The 18,505-nt window shown below is 40.8% G+C and overlaps 1 protein-coding gene across 1 annotated transcript in view; it reads left to right on the top strand.

Annotated features, from left to right (window-relative positions):
• The window catches only part of CPA6 (carboxypeptidase A6), a 317,040-nt gene that overhangs the window by 103,364 nt on the left and 195,171 nt on the right, over positions 1–18,505 (top strand). Inside the window, exon 2 of the mRNA XM_063726667.1 lies at positions 14,784–14,859. Within this exon, the coding sequence (XP_063582737.1) occupies positions 14,784–14,859 (76 nt within the window). The remainder of the gene's footprint in view (positions 1–14,783; positions 14,860–18,505) is intronic.

Raw genomic sequence — 18,505 nt, 5'->3', positions numbered from 1 at the left:
GTTTTGGGACCCTAGGGGCAAGGCACATCACAGGCTAAGGTCCCCCAGGAAATAGACTGAAAAAGAGGCTTGCATGGAGTCACTTTATTAGGGAGTACTCTCACAAAAACATCTGCAAGGAAATGAAAGAAACTGAGGACAGAGGGAGATTTGAACTGAAATGTCATCTCAACAGTTTTCATGGGAAACTCTAAAGCTGGATTGGTCCTTCAGTAATGTCTCAAATTGAGGAAAGGGGACCAGGCCTTTGCACCTCAGCATACGCTGCCCCTGGGGGAGTGGTCTTCCTCTTAGATGAAGCACTTCCCTTCAGCCAAAAGCAATTGCTTAAGAAGAACTCAGCTGTGAGCCATCAGCAGGCAATACTTTGCAGCCAGGACAACGAAGACCTCTGTTCTGCAGGGTGATTTGAGCAGCACACCACAGTGAGGACTACAGGGAACTTCTAACCAGATGACTACTTTAACACAAATTCTTAGTTTGGAGGTTTTGGACCATATCGATTTTACTAGGTTTATTAGGTTTATTTTCTAGGTTGAATTTCATTCCTAATCCTGCTGGAGGGCTAGCTATGGTTTTAAATTCTCACTATTGACTATATTTTTCCTACCTAGACCCAAGTTCAAGACAAACAAGTTTTCCTCCTTTCTCCTGTCACAAGGCATTTTTTTCTAGTCATCTTTTCACTAAGGTTTTATCTTTAAGGCTTTATACGGGAGTCTGTGGTCTGAATTCCCACCTTGCTCAAACTCCAGGGCATTCAGGGGCTACCAAGGTGCTCCTCAGTCAGGATAACCACTGGCCCCAGTGTTAGCTTCACTCATTGTGTTGGGCATCTTTGAATTTCTCTTACTGTATTGCCAGTCTTGTATATTAAGTGATATACCACATACACACACAAACACACATGCATGCATGCACACACACACACACACACAAAATTTCTAGCATTATTAAGGGCTTTCTTCTGGAAGGATATTTCAGGGTATTGAGCCCAACAAATTATGCTGGCAGATAAATTCCTAGGTGAATCTTACATATGCTCTAATTTCAAAACCACTAAACTAATGTATTGCTGATGGCCATCAATCTACTGAGCCCCCAAATCTTAGTTTTAAGTATCAAATCTTTTCACATGTTTTTCTCTGATCACTGCAGCTAAACCTTTTTACTACATATTTTCTATGTAGTTTATGAAGCATTTGCCACATGTTACCTTATAATAATAAGGTATTATTTGTCTTATGTACCCAATTAGATTATACATCTTTGATGTTCCCCTATGCTTTGTAACTCCTTTCCCTTTTCCTCACACCAGAAACTTGCATGGAATAATTTGCTACATGGATAAGTATTGAATAAATAGTTTGTTCTCCACCGTGGAAACATTTTTCTCAGACTGAGTCCCATCCTTAAATACAACAAGAAAGAACTAAATCAAAGTGTGATACAATGATTTCACACAATATATAGCAAGTCCTTGAGACATAGTGAGATAATATCTTATTATAAGAAATTAATTTCATGACATTATTACATGTTATTGCTTTTTCTCCTCTCTGATTTATGCTAATGGGAGAAGAAATTCTCAAAGCATATAATGGAAGCCCATTTCAGGCATTTAAAAGATGATGTGGTTTACAAAAAGCCAATTTCAATTCAACTCAGCAAATATTTATTGATCAACCATTATGTGTGAGATACCATGAGAAAATTTCTGTTATAAAGTGAAGTGCAGCTGTGAGGCTTCTGAAGACTACATGTTTTTCTTTTCTCTGCTGTTAAATTAACTGCAACAACAACAACCACCAAAAATAAAGTCATTACTTCTGCCTAACTTTAATCCAAGAGTGAAGTCTAAATCTTCATGTCCTAAGCAAACTGCCCCAGGGAGATTCTTCATGTTCCAAGTACTTTATATTGCAACTATAAACCATAACCAAAGAAGGGAGAATCCATTTAGCTCTCTAGAGCGTGCTCTGCCAAGTTGTCTCTTATTTATTGCTTTTTAATGAAATTTTTCATGTGCATCAAAACATACTCTTTCAACAAAGGAAATGCAGCTCTGAGACCCAAGCACTTTATAATAGAGAATCTGCATGTGAACATTAATTTTTCTAGGTGGAATTACCTAACGGATTTCTTTGTGCTCGGGGATGACATTTTTTTTAAGTAAGTGAACATCCTATTATTAACTTTTCCACAGGATACAAGCTTTCATAAAGTTCAGCAAATATTTTAAACTGTCCTATTTTCCTTGAGAATATGAGATGAGCCTTAGTTATGGAGTACCCTAAATCTTTCCTTCTGAAAACACACGGTTTTTTAAGCTGCCATCAAAATTAAAGGGATGTTTTAGAGAGAGGGACTTGGGGAGGAAATAAAGAGTGCCAATATGTATATTCTCACCTGTGAAAACTGATTTAACAGTGAATTTAATTATTCCATTGGTTTCTCTTATTCCTCTAAAAATATCCAAAGTAAACTTACTGTTTTACAGGGTGCTTTTGGTTACAAGTAAGAAAATACCTGACTCAAACTGCCCTACATAATTTTAAAATGTATTATACAACAGGAAGTCCAGCAGCAGAACAAGCTTAAAAGTTGGTTGATTCAACAAGATCACTGCAGACACAGATTCATTTTGTCTCTCTACTTGAGTCCACAGTGAGCTTGGGGTGAATCTACCTCATAATTTTAGGCTGCCAATGGCATGCAGAATTGCATATTTGCTTGTTTACTTTCAACGAGAGAGAATCCTTCCACTCCCTTTGAATAATCCTTCCCTTAAATCTGATTGGGCTAATTTATACCACACATCTACCCCCAAACCAACAAAAGTTGCCAAGGGATATCCAAGCTCTGAGTGGCTAATCGGGACTCAGTCCTGATATGGGGATAGGGTGAATATCTGAGCAGAATCAAAGTCCTTTTAGGGTTTCAGACAGGAAAATAGATTTGGAGGAGCAGCAAAAATCATCACTGCAGTCATCTATTCTGGTCCCTTGTGAAGGGCAACATTAGAAATCCTTTACTACATCTAGGTAAGTTTGGTCTTTGGAAGTATTGACAAATTGAACATGTGTGGCTTATAACAATAGAGAAAACATCTCCACAGGACTTTCTCTGACATTATTTTTTCATTTTCTTTTGAGTTTCACTCTTTGTTGCCCAGGCTGGAGTGCAGTGGCGTGATCTTGGCTCACTGCAACCTCCACCTCCCAGGTTCAAGTGATTCTTCTGCCTCAGCCTCCCAAGTAGCTGGAATTACAGGCATGCACCACCATACCCAGCTAATTTTGTATTTTTACTAGAGACAGGGTTTCACCATGTTGGTCAGGCTGGGCTCAAACTCCTGACCTCAGGTGATTCCCCCCTCCTTGGCCTCCCAAAGTGCTGGGATTACAGGCATAAGCCACCATGCCCAGCCCCTTTTTCTTTTATATAAAGTGTTCTATATCCCCAGTTACCATTGTAGAAAATGAGACCATCCAATATGTGCATTTCTCAGATGCCAAAGAGCTGCCTGAGCAGAGAGAAAATAGTAAATCCCAAATTAAGGCACTGATCAGAGATTAGGTTCAAATATCCATGCAAAGGGCAAGAAAAAAATGCCAGCAGCAACAACAAAAAGGTTGAATGTATTCGGAATCAAATTGTGTCATGTTTTTTGTGGTGTTCACAGTGGAGCAAACTTGGAAAAGCATCTTATCAGTGCTTTAAGTTCTAGGCTGGGTGCAGTGGCTTAGGCCTGTAAACCCAACAATAAGAGGCCAAGGTGGAAGGATCAGTTGAGCGCAGGAGTTAGAGAACAGCCTGGGTAACATAACAAGACCCTGTCTACAAAAATTTTTTTTTTAAATAGCAGGGCACAGTGGTTCACACCTGTTGTTCTAGCTACCTGGGAGGTTGAGACAGGAGGATGCTTGAGCCTGAGAGGTTGAGGCTGCAGTGAGTCATGATGGTGCCACTGTACTCCAGCCTGGGCAACAGAGTGAGACCATTTCTAAAAAAAGAACTAGAAGAATATTTTCCTGTAGAAGTAATGCCACTAGCTACTATGTATTGAGAGGCTATAAATTAGTTATTTTCCAGACGATATCTCACAGGGATTGTGACTATAAACTCATCACCAGCAGGAACTGCTGTCTCCCTGGCATCTACTACTGTGCCTGGAACATAATGTAACCTTCATAAATGTGCTGGATGAAATAATTTTCACAAAAAAAGTATGCGATGGTATATTGGTGCTTCCCCTCAATTTAAGGATTAGGACTCATTGGCTCTAAGTGTTTAAGCATTTTGGCCAAGGGTGCACATCAAGTGGTGGAGCCCAGATTGTAATCTAACCTTACTCTCTTTCTCCCCACAAAGTGAAGAAGGAAGTGGATCCTACAAAATAAATCCAGTGTGGCTCACGCCTGTAATCCCAGCACTTTGGGAGGACGAGGCGGGCGGATCATAAGGTCAGGAGATCAAGACCTTCCTGGCTAACACGGTGAAACCCCTTCTCCACTAAAAATACAAAAAATTAGCCGGGCATGGTGGCGGGCGCATGTAGTCCCAGCTACTCGGGAGGCTGAGGCAGGAGAATGGTGAGAACCCAGGAGGCGGAGCTTGTAGTGAGCCGAGATAGCACCACTGCACTCCAGCCTGGGTGACAGAGCAAGACTCCGTCTCAAAATTAATAATAATAATAATAATAATAATAATAAAATTCAGTGACTTGGAAAAAGGAATGAAAAAAATGAAATATCTGAAGTTTAAGTGTTTTTAATACTAGTGGATTAGGAAAAACACCCTAATGATGTCATTTTAATTCAATTCCCTGTTTAAAGACCCTATCTTCAAATGCAGTCACATTCTTGGATTGAGGGAGTTACGACTTCAACATACGAACTTCAAGGGGAAACAACTCACATATCCGCACTTAGATACAATATGCAACAAAAATTCCAGATGATTTTAACAAAACATGGAGCAAAGAAGGAGGAAAACATTTGGGGGGAGAAGGATAGAGAAAAAAAGATTCTTAAAGTCTTATCTTGTTCAAGGGGACAAATTACAGAGACATTCTAGACATGAAGAAAACAGTATCTCAAAGTATGTTTGTAAAATACGAAAAAATCAAGAATACACAGAAGGTGCATAACTTGCAAACCACTAGATAAGAAAAATCTGACAAAGAAAATTGATTTTTTTTTTTTTTTTTTTTGAGATGGAGTCTCGTTCTGTCGCCCAGGCTGGAGTGCAGTGGCACGATCTCTGCTCACTGCAAGCTCTGCCTCCCGGGTTCATGCCATTCTCCTGCCTCAGCCTCCTGAGTAGCTGGGACTACAGGCGCCCACCACCACGCCCGGCTAATTTTTTGTATTTTTAGTGGAGACGCGGTTTCACCATGTTAGCCAGGATGGTCTTGATCTCCTGACCTCGTGATCTGCCCGCCTCATCCTCCCAAAGTGCTGGGATTACAGGTGTGAGCCACCGCGCCCAGCCCAGAAAATTGATTAATCCAAGAAAGAGGAAGAAAAGGGCAATAAGAACCTACAACAAACAAAAAATAAAAATTATAAGAATAAAGTCACATATATTATGTATTACAATTAATGTGAATAAGTAAAATTTCCAGTTAAAAATGCCAGGCAAACGAAAAGAAAGCAGGAGTGGCAATCCTATGGGGGAAAAAATGGAATTTAGGAAAAAGAGCATAAAATAAACCAAAGAAGAGTTTTTCTAAGAAAACTTTATAGGAGTAAAAGTTTTATTCTGTCCAGAAGATGTAGTCATCATGAGCTTATATACAGTTAACACACATCAAAATATATGAATCAAAAGTTTTTATATTCAAAAGTAAATTGACAAATCTAAAATTATATAGGTATATTGAGTAAAATTGGCTCAAATTGTCAAATTCAGCAGAAAAATAAGGACAGAGAAAAGGAAAATCATATAATCAATATGCTTAATAGGTATATATAGAACTTTTTATATAAGAAAGATATTCTTTTCAAATATTTGTGTACTATTACTAGAACTTGAATACATATTAGGTCATAAATAGCAATGCAATGAAGTCTACAAAGTAGATATCATATGGGCCACCTTCTCTTACTTCAAGATAATAAAACAGTAACAAAAATAATTCTTCCCACCCAAAATACATCTCACTGCTTGATATATTTTTTAACATTCTTCAAAATAGCTCTTTAGTAAAGAAGGACTAAAAACTCAATTGTCAACTATTAGATCTGAACATCAATGAGAACATCACATATTAAAACATGAGGGTTGGTACAATGGCTCATACCTGTAAGCCCAGAACTTTGGGAAGCCAAGATAGGAGGATTACTTGAGTCCAGGCGTTCGAGAGTAGCCTGGGCAACATACTGAGACCCCATCTCTAAAAAAAATTTTTTTTAATTAGCTGGGCGTGGTGGCACACACCTGTATTCCCAGCTACTAAGGAGGCTGAGGTGCGAGGATATATTGAGTCCAGGAGTTTGAGAGTAGCCTGGGCAACATACTAAGACCCCATTTCTTAAAAAAAGTTTTTAATTAGCTGGGCAGGGTAGTGCACACCTGTAGTCCCAGCTACTTGGGAGGCTGAGGTAGGAGGATCACTTGAGCTCAGAAGCTCGAGGTTACAGTGAGCTGTGATCATGCCACTGCACTTCAGCGTGCATGACAGAGCGAGACTGTCTCTGAGAAAACACACACACACACAGAGTATCATTTTTTAAAGGTTTATAAAAAGTTTTTTTTTTAAAAAAATGCTTCCTTGTGAATATAGTTATAAAACTCTGAAAAAAATATTAATGTGTCCAGAATTGGTGGGTTCTTGGTCTCACTGACTTCAAGAATGAAGCCGCGGACCCTCACGGTGAGTGTTACAGTTCTTAAAGATGGTGTGTCCAGAGTTGTTTCCTTCTAACGTTCGGACATGTTCAGAGGTTCTTCCTTCTAGTGGGTTCGTGGTCTCACTGGCTTCAGGAGTGAAGCTGCAGACCTTCACAGTGAGTGTTACAGCTCTTAAGGTGGCACCTCTGGAGTTGTTCATTCCTCCCTTCTGGAGTTGTTCATTCCTCCCAGTGGGTTCATGGTCTTGCTGGCCACAGGAGTGAAGCTGCAGACCTTCGCGGTGAGTGTTACAGCTCATTAAAGGCAGTGCAGACCCAAAGAGTGAGCGGAAGCGAGAGTTATTGCAAAGAGCAAAAGAACAAAGCTTCCACAGCATGGAAGTGGACCCTAGTGGGTTGCTGCTGCTAGCACTGACAGCCTGCTTTTATTCCCTTATCTGGCCCCACCCACATCCTGCTGATTGGTCCATTTTATAGAGAGCTGATTGGTCCGTTTTGACAGGGTGCTGATGGGTGCAGTTATGAACCTTGAGCTAGACACAAAAGTTCTCCAAGTCCCCACTAGATTAGCTAGACACAGAGCACTGATTGGTGCATTTACGTACCTTGAGCTAGATACAGGGTGCTGATTGGTGCGTTTACAATCCCTAAGCTAGACACAGAGTGCTGATTGGTGCATTTACAATCCTCTAGCTAGACATAAACGTTCTCCAAGTCCCCACCAGATTAGCTAGACACAGAGCACTGATTGGTGTGTTTACAAACCTTGAGCTAGATGCAGAGTGCTGATTGGTGCATTTACAATCTTTTAGCTAGACACAGAGTGCTGATTAGTGCATTTACAATCCTCTAGCTAGACATAAAAGTTCTCCAAGTCCCCACCAGATTAGCTAGATACAGAGTGCTGATTGGTGCATCCACAAACCCCAAGCTAGATACAGAGTGCTGATTGGTGCATATGCAATCCTCCAGCTAGACATAAAAGTTCTCCAAGTCCCTACCTGACTCAGGAGCCCAGCTGGCTTTGCCTAGTAGATTCCCATGCCGGGGCCGCGGGCGGACCTGCCGGCCAGTTCTGCACCATGCGCCCGGACTCCTCAGCCCTTGGGTGGTCCATGGGACCAGGCACTGTGGAGCAGGGGGCGGTGCATGTTGGGGAGGCTCGGGCCATGCGGGAGTCGGGGAGGGGGGCTCAGGCATGGTGGGCTGCAGGTCCCGAGCCCTGCCCCTCAGAGAGGCAGCTGAGGCCTGGCGAGAATTCGAGCATGGCACCAGTGGGCCGGCACTGCTGGGGGACCCGGTGCACCCTCCGCAGCTGCTGGCCCAGGTGCTAAGCCTCTCACTGCCCTGGGCTGGCAGCACCAGCTGGCTGCTCAAAGTGCGGGCCCGCCGAGCCCACGGCCACCCGGAACTCGCACTAGCCGGCTAGCACCAGGCGCAGCCCTGATTCCTGCCCATGCCTCTCCCTCCACACATCCCCTCAATCAGAGGGAGCCAGCTCCAGCCTCAGCCAGCCCAAAGAGTGGCTCTCACAGCGCAGCGGCGGGCTGAAGGGCTCCTCAAGCATGGCCAGAGTGGGCGCTGAGGCCGAGGAGGCACCGAGTGTGAGCAAGGGCTGCCAGCACACTGTCACCTCTCATTAGCATATAAAATCCAGCCATTTATTTAAAAGGTGGTACAGCAGGTCCTAGAATAACGTTTTTCATTCAACATTATTTTGCTATAATTTTGACAAGAAAAAAAAAATCAGTTCCCACCAGGGCCACTGTCTGTGAGGAGTTGGCATGTTCTCCCCATGTCTGTGTAGGTTTTCTTTAGGTACTCAGTTTCCCCCCACATCCCAAAGCTGCACCTGTTAGGTTTATCAGCATGTCTACATGGTCCCAGGCTGAGTGAGCATGGGTGTGTGAGTGCACCCCGTGATGGATGGCGTCCTATCCAGAGTCAGTTTCCACTTTGTGTCCTGAGCTGCAGGGATAAGCTCTGGCCACTCATGACCCTGAACTAGAATAAGTGGGTTGGAAAATGAATTAAGGAATGAATGCAAATTATTATTATTATTATTATTATTTTAATTGAGACGGATTCTCACTCTGTCTCCCAGACTGGAGTGTAGTGGTGCGATCTTGGGTCACTACAAGTTCTGCCTCCCAGCTCACTACAAGTTCACGCCATTCTCCTGCCTCAACCTCCCAAGTAGCCGGTGCTATAGATGTCTGCCACTACGCCCAGCTAATTTTTGTATTTTTAGTAGAGACAGAGTTTCACCGTGTTAGCCAAGATGGTCTCCATCTCCTGACCTCGTGATCCACCTGCCTCGGCCTCCCAAAGTACTGGGATTACAGGTGTGAGCCACCATGCCCAGCCAGGAATGAATACAAAGTATTGTAAAATAAAAACTCATAGGCAAAATCATACAAAGGCATGACAATAAATGATGCAGTACAGAAGCCCTCAGCAAACCCACTATATTTGTTATTGTTTGTTTGAACTGCATGTTGGGAAGAGGTGTTCATATTTTAGCTTTGCAAACATCTATTCCTTGATTTAACCCACCACTGCAACAACCACTATCCCTCACAGATTCACCAAAAATTGAGTACATAATCTTACTTGTCTTTATTAATTTTTCTTAAATATATATATAGTTCACATTTATTTCAATGTTTAATATTAGAAGTACTTTGGGTCTTCTTCTTTTTTTTTTTTTGAGACAGGGTCTCATTTTGTCACCCAGGCTGGACAAAATGCCTTGATCATAGCTCACTGCAGCTTCCAGCTCCTTAGCTTGAGTGATCCTCCTGCCTCAGCCTCCCAGGTAGCTGGGACTATATGTATGTGCCACAATGCCCAGCTATTTTTTTATTTATTTATTTTTGCAGAGACAGGGTCTCACTATGTTGTCCAGGTTGGTCTCAAACTTCTGGCCTCAAGCTATTCTCCTACCTCAGGCTCCCAAGTCCTGGAATTGCAGGTATGAGTCACCACACCCAGCTATGGGTCTTTATTTAGAAATTTGGTGATTTTTCTTTTTGTTTTTTTTTTGCGGGGGGGGGGTTTGTTTGTTTGTTTCGAGATGGAGTCTCACTCTGTCATCACGCCGGAGTGCAGTGGCACGATCTCGGCTCACTGCAACCTCTGCCTGCCGGGTTCAAGCGATTCTCCTGCCTCAGCCTCCAGAGTAGCTGGGACCACAGGCATGTGCCACCATACCCAGATAATTTTTGTATTTTTAGTAGAGATGGGGTTTTGCCATGTTGGCCAGGATGGTCTCAATCTCTTGACCTTGTGATCCACCCGCCTCAGCCTCCCAAAGTGCTGGTATTACAGGCATGAGCCACCGCACCCGGCCTGGTGATTTTTTCATGACCAGAAATATGCCCATAGAAACTTAACTTGCTTATATCAGTTAGTTTATGGTAAAATCGGTTTTGTTATACACTGTTTCACATAAAGTCACAATTTCTAAGAACTTATCATTGATGTTAATCAAGAACTTATTATATTTTAAAACCAACATATGGAGTAAAAGATAAAAGCAAATTAGTGTTAATAAATGCTGTAAAACAAACACTGCGTGTATGTGTATTAATGCAGAAAAGAGTTCAGAGTGATACACAAGAAAACTGTTAACAGTGGCTACAAAGGGAAGATAGAAGGCTTGGAGTTGGAAGAGAACTTTATCATTTCATATGCTCTGTAATATTTTAATTTTTACAAGTGTAGGTTCATAAATTCTGTAACATACAAAGAAGTTTAGGATTTCATAATGGAATCAGTTGTAAAAGGTCATGCCAGGAGCCACAAGGAAACGTCTGAAGCTTCGCATCTGTCTTTCAACAGGACTTTCGGGTTGCTAAGAGGACAGAGATACTCTTCCTTAGCTGCTGCACAGTCAAGGCACAGAAGAATGGCAATCAATATGGGAGGTGTCAAACCCAGGCAACACAGTCTTAGAACTTTTTTTTTTTTTTAAGACGGAGTCTCGCTCTGTCGCCCAGGCTGGAGTGCAGTGGCTCAATCTCGGCTCACTGCAATCTCCGCCTCCCAGGTTCAAGCAAATCTCCTGCCTCGGCCTGCTAAGTAGCTGGGACTACAGGCACACACCACCACGCCCAGCTAATTTTTGTATTTTTAGTAGAGATGGGTTTTCACCATGTTGGAAGGCAGCTGGGAGATCATCCCTCACTCCTCCAGTGAAGAAACTGAGACCCAGACATAATATAAAGTTGGAGATCGTGTTCCCTTTCTGAATTTTCTCTAGGTGCATACATGCTTAGAAAGCATTCGGTAATACTTTTTGAACTGATTACATTTATTTACTATTGTCTTATTCACGTGGTTGCTACTGTACAGCAGGATTATTAGTCAAACTCACAACCAGACTCAATGTGGGCTTTATAGCTACATAACCTCATTTGTCTTGTAGGGCAAAGGAACAAAATGTGAGCATATCATGGATTAATAAGTGTTAGTAATTCCTCGGAGACTAGTTATCTGGGATGTCCTGCTTCATCTATAAGACATCCTTAAACTAAAATTAAAAATGCTTATGCTGTCTTTCTTTGGACAACTTTATATAGGCTAAGTTAGAAATATATGTGCATACGAGCAGCTGTTTGCCCAGTAGTCTTTCTAACCTCAACCCATATTCAATTATTTGATTCCCTCATCTTAACCCCAAAGGGTAGCCAAAGGGTCTTAAGTTGTTGTTACCACCTAACACTTAAAAAAAAAAAAAAAAAAAAAAAACCTGATAAGTTATAAGGAAAAGCCTCTAAGCTCACCTCCTCTGATAGTTTTGCATGGTTAGTTTTTCTAAGTTCCAGTAGACTACCTGAAACTTCCCTGTTTCTAGCACCAAATTATTCACCACTTCAAAAAACACTAGCTATCAGATTTAGGGAGAGTAAGCTTTTCGTTTGGTGAAACAAACAGGGCATTTGGGGGTCATGTGCTTTTCACATGCTGAATAAAGAGCTCTTGTTGGGCTTTGGTTACCCGTCATTCCATCAATATAATTTACTGGTTCACTAAAGAGTATGACATTTCATGGGTCTTTCTACATTGCCTTCCTTATTCTCTGTCCTTTGATAAGTTATCAAACAGTAATAAATTCATTTCTAAAGTCACACCTGAGAATTTCCAAAGGCTGGGATGAAGTGAACTTTTTGTAACAAAAATAAGAAAACTGGATTTGAGCAATCACTTTCAGGGTTAAATAATCCCAAGGGTAGTTTCTTTGTATCCTGTACTTATTTGCAGAAGAGAAACTGATTGCCAGATTGAATTATCCATCTTTAAAAAAAAAAAGTTATTCTCATGGCTGTAAAACAGCTACAGATTGCTTTTCTTGCACTCTTGAGGAGCTGACAAGGCCCCAGATGGAGGTGTTTTTCAGCAAGCTGTCAAGTGATCCATCCATCAAAACAGCCGTATCACCCAGCCAAGCTTGCTTTCTCTGCCAAGAATTGTATTGGGTCAGATGAGAAAGGCCAGGGTATGGTGAATCCAGGAAAAACACAGGTCAGAGAAATGTATACCAGAAAAGAGAAGAGATGTGGTTACATTTAAATTCCAAAGGTTATATTTAGATTTGTTTTACAGTGACTTGATAATTTTTTCCCGGTGCTTTCTTTTATTCTTTCCAGAAATATGAACTTCATGACATTGATACTGAGAGGTAGTTTGTGTGATTTTGAGGAAATCAAAGCTGTAAAGCTCTATTAGAGTAGCAGTCCATAAAACACAAATTTTATGGACTGCTGCTGATAATTTATTATCAGCAAGCCAAGGGCCTTTTTATTCATAGGCCTAAAGGAGCTATTACAGGATCATTTGAAATAATAAAGCTATCGTGATTGGAAATAAACACAAAGCCCTAAAAAATCATTGCCCAGCAAGTCCAGAAGTATCTCTAGGGATCTGATGCCCTCCATATTAGCCTTACTTAGTCTTGGAAACTGCTATCCATCTGTATTAGCCCACTCTCACACCAGTATAAAGAAATACCTGAGACTGGGTAATTTACGAAGAAAATAGATTTAATTGACTCACAGTTCCACAGGCTTAACAGAAAGCATGCCTGGGAGGCCTCAGGAAACTTACAATCATAGCAGAAGGGGAAGCAGGGACCTCCACATGGTGGCAGGAGAAAGAGAGAGCAAAGAAGGAGGTGACATACACTTTTAAACCATCAGATCTTGTGAGAAATCGCTCACTATCACGAGAACAACAAGGGGAAAATATGCCCCCATGAACCAATCATCTTCCACCAGCCCCTCCTCCAATTGGACATGAGATTTGGGTGGGGACACAATCCACATCATATCATCATCTAAGAAGTAAAATGACAAAATCATGCAAATTCCATTCTTATTCCCAGTGCACCTTTGGGGTTGAAGAGACAAGTTGTTGGTGAAATAGTAGAGTTCTTGTTTTCTGCTTTATATTCTATTAATAATATTCTACCTTATCTTTAATCATTGTAAAATGCCACAGAGAGTTATGAAAAATATTAATTCCTACTGTGCTTTATTTACTTAGTTTTTCCTTTATATTTCCTCTGGAAGCCAATTACTCTCAGCAGTCTCCTTTATGCCAATCCATTAATATTTAATAAGCATCTACTCTATGCAAAAGACATTGAATAGTTGTGATTATTATGTGCTAGAGCTGTGCTTCCCAACCTGTCCTCATCATGACACACCTAGAAATTGATAGACTACTTTTCTGGCACACCTGGGAGACAAGGCCCCCAAAGAGAAACTTTCTGACAGACACAGCAACACCTTAAGTCATCTTAGGTAATTCGGGACCTTTACAAAAAGAACCTTATATTGTGTTCAAATATAATTTCAACTGTGATAAAACCTTTGTGGTTGTGAAACTGACCCAGTAGTCCTATAGAGATTTTTTTTTATAAACACAGATGGATTCTTCTGGTCTTAAAGATTGAAACATATTTGTTTTATCTGAGTTCCTTCCTCAGAAAGTGACCTTCAGGCCTATCAAAAAGTATCAAAGAACTGAAACTCCCCAGATCACATCCTGACAGTGGGATGCAAGACCCCTCATTCATTATGATTGCTTTCTTGCTCCTCCCTAGTTTCTGTTTTGTACACATTGTTACATTTCTTCCCTGCTATATACACCTGTAGTTTTTGTCCATCAGGGAGATGGATTTGAGACTGAGCTCCCATCTCCCTGGCTGCAGCACCTAATTAAAGCCTTCTTTCTTGGTAATAATCATCTTCTTGGTGATTGCTTTATGTGCAGAAAGCAGCAGGACCTAGACCAAATCCCTGGTGTTTCGGTAACAGTTGTAAACTTTGATTTTTAATTTGTATCACTAAAAAATTTACAGCCATCAGTGTCTAACGCTGACGGCCCTCTTATTTGGGGTGGGAAGCTCTGTACCAGAGAAATGAGATGCCCCATAGAGATGGGCTTCTCCTTACTGTTCTCCATGTGGGAAGAATTCAAACCAGAAGCTTTCCTAGTGTGTGGATTTCACATCCTCTCACTGAAAGTCACATTCCTTTTCAGCATTATGTTTAAAAAAAGAATGACTTTTCTTTCTTCTGTCATAAGAAATTTTCCTTCTTGGTGTCTGCTCTGAGCAGCTCATGAAAGTTCCTGTCTCTTGTTGCCACTCTTCTTGTGTTTTTGGCCTTTTTCTGCATTTATAACATTAAATGTGAGTTTGTAATCTTCAAAAGCTGATGAAACACCAAATAGCTTTAAGATAAGAAGAAAAGAACAATGCAATCAGAGAATAAACTGGATAAAATACTTACTGGGCCAGTGAAAAGTTTTGCTGTTTTTCTTCTTAAATGCAGAGGCAGTTTTTTAAGAGGTAAGAAAGAGATGACTAATATCTTTATTTTCGAAAGTAATTGTCATCTTTCTTTTCTTATCTTGTAGTGATAAAGTGGTAAGATTTATTCCCAAAACAGAAGAGGAAGCATATGCACTGAAGAAAATATCCCATCAACTTAAGGTAATAGAACATCTACTCACTTATGGTGGAATTGTGCTTGTGGTGTGCTTACAGGGATTTGCTGACTGGAGTTGAATAATTGGAATTTATTAGCCAAGAAAGTAAAGGCTAAGGAGAAAACTTGAAAGAGATTTTATTTTATTTTATTTTATTTTATTTTAATTTAATTTAATTTTATTTTATTTTATTTTATTTTAAGACAAAGTCTCACTCTGTTGTCCAAGCTGGGGTGCAGTGGTATGATCTCGGCTCACTGCAGCCTCCACCTCCTGGGTTCAAGCAATTCTCCTGCCTCTTAGCAGAGATGGGGTTTCACTATGTTGGCCAGTCTGGTCTCAAACTCCTGACCTCGTGATCCACCCGCCTCGGCCTCTCAAAGTGCTGGCATTACAGGCATGAGCCACCGTACCCAGCCGAAAGAGCTTTTAAAGGATATTTAAGGCTACTCAAAAATTGTCTGGCTGTGTGCAGTGGCTCATGCCTGTAGTCTCAGCACTTTGGGAGGATAAGGCAGGCAGATCACTTGACCCTAGGAGTTCAAGGCCAGCCTGGGCAACATGGTGAAACCCCATCTCTACAAAAAAATATAAAAATTTAACCAGATGTGGTGTCACATGCCTGTAGTCCCAGCTACTAGAGAGGCTGAGATGGGAGGATCACTTGAGCCTAGGAGGTTGCAGTAAGCTCTAGTGTCTCTTTTTTTTGAGACAGGGTCTTGCTGTGTCGCCACTGCTTTCTAGCCTGGGCAACAGAGCGAAACCCTGTCTCAAGAAAAAAAAAAAAAGAAAAGAAAATTTTCTATCTGACACATTATCTATTTACTACCCATCTCCAAGGTAGAATGTAAATTTCATGAGAGAGTTTATCTATTTTTTGTTCATTGCTGTATTTCTATTTAGTGTCTGGAATGTCCTAGAAGTTCAATACGTGGTTTTGTTGTTATTTTTCCTTAATGAAGGAATGAATTCAGTTTCCTGTTTTCTAGAGCTTCTCTTTTTCTTCTTGAATCTTCCTACTGATCATCTAGGCACTTTCCTCTTAATTAAAACTTGAAGCAGAAGTGAGGTGGGGAAAAATTAAAGCCAGAAATTCAAGTTAATTAGTTTTGCTATGTTTCAGTGGGTCTGATAAGAGAGTTTTCTTGGCAAAGGTTGAAGGCTCTGATTATTCAATCTTTGATAAACTTTATGGATTTTAGAGTTAGAGAATTTCTCTAACTCCATCAGTGCATATAATTGAGTGTTAGCTTTTACCTAAAAGTTACGATGAGAAGTGTGGTATGATTGGTTCTTTTCCATGCCTACCAAAATACAAGCTAGCCCAAAAACTATGTGGTGGTTTAGGCTTCATTTTAATGGACAGCAAAGCAGATTACCAAACAGGCCTCATTAATCTTTAATATGAAATAGAAAAATGTTTTTTCCTACATGACTGAAGTACAGTCCTACCTGAAGGAGTGTTAGGCAATGAGGGAGGAAGAAGACATTGTGGCTTCTGGAGATATTTGTAATTAACAAACTTTTTTTCTTTTATTTATGGTTTGATTTTTTTCTTTGGCATGTTCCCCTTCAAATATTGAATTTATTTGCAAATGATGTCTTGAACATTGAGTTTATTGATTCCCTGTCTTCTCCTCATTCCCAGCCCCTACACAAATAGTATTGAGTTCAAGCATGGTGTCTTATTACAAGGGCCCAGGGTGAGGATGCAAGAACCCATCCCCAAATTGTGGTTGTTTTATGCAATACCAGAGAGACCATGGTCACTGAGCATTTCCTAAACCTCCTTTTCTTCTGGCAGGAATCTGCTTCTAGGAGGCTATCGTTAACCTCTTCACCCCACGACATCCTTTTCAGCAATTGTAGCTGAACACTTTCTGAATAGTCCACCAGGAACTTATTAATTGCAAAGAAGCAAAGCAAGTTTTGAGTGGAAGTTTCCGTCTCCACTGAAATTGTGTTTTCATATACCACCAGAAAAATACCCACTTTTCATTTTGGAGTCCAGTGTTTTAGGGAACAGATATTCTGAACAAAATATTAGAGCAAAATATTTCTCAAAGGATGTTTCTACCATTGGTGAATCTATTTACGTGATAGGCCTTACAAAGTAATGAACTTGCACTGTTATATTTGTGATAATCACTTACCATTATCAAAAGCAATAAAATTACATCTGTGAGGACTGTAGGGGTTACTTATAAACTCTCAGAAATCATCATAGATGGAATCAAAGCTCTAGACTGTAAATAGGGCTGCTGGCACTGATGACCACACATTTACATTGGGCCCTTTTTGGTAAGCATTTAAAGAAAATCATTCCTGCACATTGTTTTCATTTAATCCTCAAGGAAAGGTGGCCACCTGGGGGAGGAAATGGTTTGGATGTAAAGGAGCTTAGGGGACAACTGAGAGAATGGAGGGAAAGGGATCTGGTGAGAAAGAAGGGAGCAGAGTAAAGGGAAGAAAGAAGCTTAATATTAGGATATCAACTGCGGTCTACACTCCGCAGAGTCACATCCAGCTCCTCTCAGCCACAATGCTACATGCTTCTACAAATTGCCTCATTTTAACAATCCTATGAAGTAAGTCTATTGTTATTGCTGTTTTACAGAAGAAGAGAGACAGAGTTAAGTAACTTGCCCAGGCCACAGTATGGGATTGGAACATGGATCTAGTCGGTGTCAAGCCCTATAGGACCCAAATGAGGCCTGCCTCTTGCCTCTAGTCAGTTTATTCTGATTTTCTTCACAATGGAGAGGATTGAAGCCAAGTTTGCAGGGCAGTGGAACCTAGACTCAGAATGTGATCATTATCATTATCATTTACTTTAACTCTAGAGTCAGGGGTCACCAAGACCATGCCCCCATTCAATGGGTTGCATAAGGACTCACCAAACTCAGCATACAGTCCTACTCACAGCTATGATTGGTCACAGCAAAAGGATACAAAGCAAAATCAGCAAAGGAAAAAGGAGTATTGGGTGAAGTCCAGGGGAAATGAAGCACAAGCTTCCAAGAGGCCTCTCCCAATAGAGTCACACAGGATGTGCTCAATTCCATCAGTAACAACCTGTGACAACAAACATGCAGTGTTGTCTACCAGGGAAGTTCATTAAAGACTCAATACCTGGGGTTTTTATTGAGGTAAAGTTATGTGGATACCCTCTGCCTAGCACATACCCAAATTCCAGACTCCCAGAAGAAAAGTAGGTGTTCAGCATGTACTATATTATTTGCACAATCTGAGCACATTGAATCACTCTTATTAGTTAGGGTGGTGGTAACCCTCCTGATATCCAGCTTTCCAAATGCCAGCCAATTTTACAAGCAGGCCTTTCTAAAGATAGTATTTTTCAGACCTGCTCTGTTAAATTTTTTTGTACATTTCTTCATTTCCTTTCACTAAAGAAGAGTTTTATTGGATTGAAGTTGAAGGTATTGAGTTTAGATAAATTTCTATCTAAAAGCATTGCGTTACCTTGATATCATTTTAAATTCAAATGATTTCAACCAAGCAAACCATTTGTACTATGGAAAGCAGCAATTCTGGCCAGGCAGAGAAAGCAGCCTGCAGAGAAAAAAGAATATGACTGTGTGTCATCTTCTGGCCTGTGGAGCTAATGGGACAGAATTATGGGCATTGCT

This window comes from Pongo abelii, chromosome 7 (assembly GCF_028885655.2).
Source record: "Pongo abelii isolate AG06213 chromosome 7, NHGRI_mPonAbe1-v2.0_pri, whole genome shotgun sequence".
Lineage (NCBI taxonomy): Eukaryota > Metazoa > Chordata > Mammalia > Primates > Hominidae > Pongo > Pongo abelii.
This window is presented reverse-complemented; position numbering and strand designations above follow the sequence as displayed.